Raw genomic sequence first — 6,164 nt, forward strand, 5'->3', positions numbered from 1 at the left:
AAAGCAGGTAGATGTCACTAATAAATTGAGCAAGTGCTTGTAGTTATAAATATTATCTTAATGCCACTCAAACATCCCAAAACACTTGAGATTGAGCAATAATTCACAAACTTCCAGTTATGTTGATGCCAGTCCAACCAAGAGAGAATAGGCCTGCTCTTCCTGGAAAAGCGTGCGATTGTGTGTGTGCATGTTCACACCAGCTGCCTGTTTATGAGACTCTTGTTGTCATGAATATGCCTGTGTATTTTCATCTTTGTAATAGTGTTTGGAAGAGCACACGTTTGGCTGACCCTGGGATTGTAGCATGGGTTTAACACTGCGTCTTCTGCAGAATATAGGCTATAACTTTCAGCATATCATTGCTTTTTTCTTTAAATAGATTGCACTATACAAACAATCAGAACAGAATCGGAATTAGATGTATTGCCAAGTATGCTTATACACACACAGGGAATTTGTCTTGGTGACTCAAGCTTCCAGTGCACATTCAGATTGACAACAAAGATCTATAACTAATTTATAGGGATATTTTTCATATGGCATCATTTTGAATGTAATAAAGAATTAAACCCGACTTCTGGAAAAATACAACTTCGGAGCATAATACGAATAATGAGTTAAATTCTATAATTTACAGCTAGATTTGTGACGAAAGTGTTAGGGAGTATATGCTGTAATGTCTCACACACACTGACAGCACAAGCACGCGCTCTTGTGTCCATAGAGTATGATGCAATGTTTTTTATTTTTATTTTTATAAAATAGTTTTTTTCAGTATACTTGCCATCAATAAATCAGTCACAAATCAGAAAACAGACATGCAAACGAACAAACAAATAAATAAAAACACCATTCTTTGGACATGTATGATGATTGCTTATAGTTTACCGTTCAAAATGAAGACTTTTTCATGTACTCTCACTGTTAAAAAAATTGAATGCACTTGAAACTCGTTCAGTGGCTTTATCTAAGCTTTAACTATGCAGTGTTGCCACTTTGTATAACACATACGTATTGTAAGTTAACTTATCTGAAATTATTTAAAAAAAGTCAAGTTTAAACTCAGTGAAGCAGAAAAGGCACAACTGGACAGAAGTCTGTCCAATTAAATAAAGATGGTTTTATAACAACAGACAATTAATTCATTTGAATGCAATTTTAATTATAAATTATAATTAATTTTCGTTACTCAATTGTATTGTCATTCTTAATATAAAATATAATAGTCATTTGATTTTTTTTTTTTTTTTTTTTTGTAAACGACCAGTTTTTCAGGTAGGCTATGTGTGATAAACACATGTTTCAATCAATGATTAAATCAATAATTAAATCGATAAATAAGTGACGTACGATGCAGTGAGTTTCACGTCTACTCACGCTGAACTGGAAAGAATAGATTTCAGACCGTATATGGCCATGTTTAAGAAGGATTACGTCGAATTTGTTGTGGGCGTGTCTGGAGAAACCAACGCTGAAAATAAAATGCTGTCGCATGTTTATAATATTTCATTAACGAACTTGGTCACATGATAAAAGTAAAAGTATTATGTAGAGTGTTTTAAAAGAATTCCCGCGCGGTTATTACAGGTCACGGCGCATTTTGTGAATCTTTCTCTTTCGCCCGGGACCCCCTTCAGTCTCACGTTGGTCTGGTCCAGGTTTGCGGAAGCTAGGCTGAAGTCCGGAAGTTTGGGCGGTGGTTGAACGAGGCTCGAAACGGTCGATCTTACTTCTTCGGTGAGACACTAATCTTGTTTTTTAAGTTATTTGATCTTTAGTGACTGTCCTTAAGGGCTGTTTTTACGATTTAGTTATAAAATTAGATTTACGTTTATAATGGTACGTCAAATTTATGCAAACAGCCAAAATATTGCTGTTAAAAACTCTCAAAACATTGTCCGTAAAATGTTATTTAACGTTAACGTTACTTGTAACGTTAGTATATACAAGTGTTATTCACTTGTAGTTTAACATGTTGTAATTCTGTAACGTTCAGCTATCGCTAAAGTCCAGTTATATCTGCTTCCTGTCTCTTCTCGTGGTTTATTTAACCTTGTCATCGAGAACATGCTAAAATCCTCTTGAGCTGTAAACAGTGTCCTCATTAACTCAGATGTGCTATAATTAGATCAGATGGGTCACTAATGTAGGTTATGATGATGCTCCTTCCCCAGACGCATTGAGACGCATTCGTTTTTCGTTGTCCTTTAAAATAACAATGCCGCAGCTCTTGTATCTGTTTTTACTGGGTTTGTCTCAAGATCTTAACACAAGCTCAGTCTGTCTCTTGTGTAACAGCAGAACTCGTCCCAGCATGCACCTCAAACATGCAGCATTTCAGCAGACACTGAAGCACTGTGAGGGTTTATGGGAAAGTTACATTCTTAATAAGACACGTTTGCTTTTATATAGTTTCTGCAGGTCTAGACTTAATAATTACTCTTTTCACAAATTCTTAAATGTCTTCGCTTCATCAATTCGTTGCATTAAATGTTGCACACACTGCAATGTATGTGTTCCAATATGAATATCTAAACAGCAGTAAATCAAGATGAAGTGAGTTGTGATGCAGAGGAAGATAGTCAAAGTCTTGTTTAGAGATATCGAAGTGAGTTTGTTTAAAACAGGAACACATCAAAGTGGTGTGAAAATGTGTTTACCCTTTGAATTATTATTATTTTTTAACTAATTCACAGTAATGCAGTAGATATTGTGGAAGTTGTATTTTCAAACGTGATCCCAAGAGATCAAGTACATTTAGTCAACTTACTGTAGTGACACATTCAGTTTATTCCTTAAGTTTTCTTTACATGCTCTTAAAAAGGAAAGCCTACAGATACCTAGTTTTGCAAAACCACTAAGACTTACTCGATGTCTTTTCATTTTGCTCGGTGCACAGAAAGAAGGCACAATTCAGTCTTTTTTTCGCTATATAAGGCTATATATTTAGCTTGTTTATGTGTCTGGACTCGCTTATAAAGTGTCTTCTGTTTTTCCCAGCTTAAAGGTAAAACCAAAAACAGCCAAAATGTCGAGCAAGTGTCGCACCAAGGGAAAGATCACCAAGAAGCGTCCTCAGCGGGCCACCTCCAATGTCTTCGCTATGTTCGATCAGTCGCAGATTCAGGAGTTCAAGGAAGCCTTCAACATGATCGACCAGAACCGCGACGGCTTCATCGATAAGGAGGATCTTCATGACATGCTCGCTTCTCTCGGTGAGATTTCACCGCCTCTGAGTCTTCTGAGAACTCGTGCTTTTGTTTTGCACTTCATTGTTTTCGGTTTAATTGTACTTTCTCCCGAGTGCATGGTGCAGACATCTGGAAGATCGCAATGCTGCTTTTCACGTTTATACACCTCGTACTTGTAAAACGAGTTGTGGGTCATTTGGTGACTCATGTAAAATTGATCTAGATTACACAACATCTTAATGCGTGTTTGTGTAGGAGGCGTTAATATGTGTCCCTGGAGCACAAAAGCAGTCTGAAGTCACTGGGGTGTATTTGTAGCAATAGTTAAAAATAATTGCATGGGTCAGTTAACATTATACATTTCTCTTTTACGCCAAAATATCATTAGGATATTAAGTAAAGATCATGTTCCATGAAGATATTAGTAAATTTTCTATCGTAAATATATCAAAACTTAATTTTTTATTAGTAATATGCATTGCTAAGAATTAATTCAGACAACTTTAAAGATTATTTTCTCAATATTTAGATTTTTTTGCATTCTCAGATTCCAGATTTTCAGATAGTTGTATCTCGAACAAATATTGTCCTACCATGCATCAATGGAAAGATGATTTATTCAGTCAAATATTGACCCTTATAGCTAGTCCTGTGGTCCAGGGTCACATATGTTTGTGGATCTGATCTCTGTCTCTCAGGGAAGAACCCAAAAGAAGACTATTTGGAGGCGATGATGACCGAAGCCCCTGGGCCCATAAACTTCACCATGTTCCTCACCATGTTCGGAGAGAAGCTGAACGGCACAGACCCTGAGGAAGTCATTCGTAATGCGTTCGCCTGCTTTGACGAGGAAGGAACAGGTGAACAGATCGTCTCTTATTGAATCCACACAACACCATTTATTTATGCTGCAGACATTCAGATTATTAGTGTTGTTTCATTTATGTGAGACTGACAAATATAAAAGTATGCATCACATTAAGTCTATTAGTTTGTGAAAACCGTGTAATGCAGTTGAAATGCATCCATCTTTTTGAGCGTGAAGAATTATGCAGCTGTGGAGAGACACTACTGAGGGAAAAATGCTCTGTAGACTTTCCTCTTAACAAACGCACAGATCGGATGAAGATGAAGCAGTGATTTCTTTATTTTTATATTCTTCCTCCCAGGCTTCGTTCCGGAGGACTATCTGAGGGAGCTGCTGACCACTATGGGAGATCGATTCACAGACGAAGAGGTCGACGAGCTCTTCAGAGAAGCACCGATCGATAAAAAGAGCAACTTCAACTACGTGGAGTTCACCCGTATTCTTAAACACGGAGCCAAAGATAAAGACGATTAGACACACGTCCTCTTTAGTTGAGAGAAATCAGTGCTGTCCGTTCCCCTGGATCCCCATGAGAGCCCACCCCTAACTTTAATATACTGAATGAAAATTAAGTGTTTACTCTGTGCGACTCACTGGAAGAAGATCTCATATTCTGAGCGGGTTATGATATAGGAGCACAGTTCATGTCACTCATGGTTTGAGCTGGTAAAATGCAAGCTTTAACCATGCACTTTTCTTTTTTTCTTTGGCGGTGTTTAGACTTGTTTTGTTCTCAGGCCTGCGTCTGCGTGCCGGTGTTTTGTTTTATGCCAACTGGAACAAATTCCACTTGATTTCATCACATCTCACTGTTCACTGGTGAAAGCAGTCTCTTTTTTTTAGTAGTTGTTGATTCAGATGATAAAAAATGTGAACGTGTGGATGTTTTAAATGCATTTGATCGCGTTTGATTTCATTGCCTAACTTTTTACATTTTATGATATTAAATATTTTGAATAAATCTCTCTTATTAAAACCTTCATGTGCAGTCTCTTGTTTTTTTTTTGTGTGTATGTGCAGGATGTAAAAAGTGGTTTTAAGTCTATTATTTCTATCTTTTTCTGTAGTGTGTCAGTAGGAAATATCAGTTTGCATTCATTTAAATTCATTTATCCATTATTTGTAATAATCCAGTTTATTTAGTTTTTTTTTTTTTGTCTGATAACAGCAGAGGTGTCAAGTAACGAAGTACAAATTCTTCGTTACTGTACTTAAGTAGAAATTTGGGGTATCTATACTTTACTTGAGTAATTATTTTTCAGCCGACTTTTTACTTCTACTCCTTACATTTTCACGCAAGTATCTGTACTTTCTACTCCTTACATTTAAAAAATTAGCTTCGTTACTGCTATTTCATACCGGATTGTTATCGTTCAGAGAGAGAGAAAGAAAAAAACCCTATCCAGATAAATCGCGCCATCAGGATGGAGTGAATTTGATTGTGGTTGGATGAGAAGTATACACATATACCATTCCGACACCCTATTGGTCCATACGCGATCCATCACACCTGCACATGACACAAGTCACATCACACTGCATAGACAGTTTTGGGTTCGTTTATCAAAAAATATATTTCTTAAAAGTAGGTTGGAACCAGTAGTATCCGATCGCCTCAGAGTCAGTCCGCTTAAATTTCAAATGAAACCGGCGTCAGTCCGGTCTCCTCCCGTCTTTCAGCGCGCTCTGCAATCCGCCGACCACGGTGGAGCAGCGCGAGCTCAAACAGAGACAGAGGACACAAGGTGTGTGTTTACCGATAGATTGTTAGAATATCTGTATCTGTGAAGTTCTTTGTCATAAATACAGTTTACAAAAGGTCATGATCAGTCGGTTTCTCATCTAGTGTAAAGTTTTCGCTTGTCACCGCTAATCACGAAACAGCTGTTTCCTTACACTTATTTAAATATACTTAATTTAATCATACGTACATACACTACTGTGCAAAAGTCTTAGGCAGTATTTTCACTTAAAAGAATGGTGTTCGGCCAGTTATTTATATATTTTGCTGTAGAGTGTCACTGTCAGTATAAAATATCAGTTTACAATTCCAAACATTCATTTTGCCATCGTCAAACTGCTTGTGCATTCAAAATCGCACT

At 37.0% G+C, this 6,164-nt stretch overlaps 1 protein-coding gene across 1 annotated transcript; it reads left to right on the forward strand.

The window, feature by feature from the left end:
* Nucleotides 1-1,571: 1,571 nt before the first annotated feature.
* LOC127961475 (myosin regulatory light chain 2, smooth muscle minor isoform) lies at nucleotides 1,572-5,042 on the forward strand. Its single transcript, XM_052560607.1, has 4 exons — nucleotides 1,572-1,740; nucleotides 3,004-3,218; nucleotides 3,893-4,054; nucleotides 4,364-5,042. The coding sequence occupies exons 2-4, from the start codon at nucleotides 3,032-3,034 to the stop codon at nucleotides 4,534-4,536; spliced, it is 522 nt and encodes a 173-aa protein (XP_052416567.1). The 5' UTR covers nucleotides 1,572-1,740; nucleotides 3,004-3,031; the 3' UTR covers nucleotides 4,537-5,042.
* The last annotated feature ends 1,122 nt before the right edge of the window (nucleotides 5,043-6,164 follow it).

Source organism: Carassius gibelio, chromosome B7, assembly GCF_023724105.1.
Source record: "Carassius gibelio isolate Cgi1373 ecotype wild population from Czech Republic chromosome B7, carGib1.2-hapl.c, whole genome shotgun sequence".
In the NCBI taxonomy this organism is placed as follows: domain Eukaryota; kingdom Metazoa; phylum Chordata; class Actinopteri; order Cypriniformes; family Cyprinidae; genus Carassius; species Carassius gibelio.

What these genes read in the sequence shown, in the direction of transcription:
- LOC127961475 (XM_052560607.1), top strand. Translation starts at nt 3,032, where the DNA reads ATGTCGAGCAAGTGTCGCACCAAGGGAAAGATCACCAAGAAGCGTCCT. An exon ending in TGACATGCTCGCTTCTCTCG is followed by an intron (nt 3,219 to 3,892) that starts GTGAGATTTCAC and finishes TCTGTCTCTCAG; the next exon opens with GGAAGAACCCAAAAGAAGAC. An exon ending in CTTTGACGAGGAAGGAACAG is followed by an intron (nt 4,055 to 4,363) that starts GTGAACAGATCG and finishes TCTTCCTCCCAG; the next exon opens with GCTTCGTTCCGGAGGACTAT.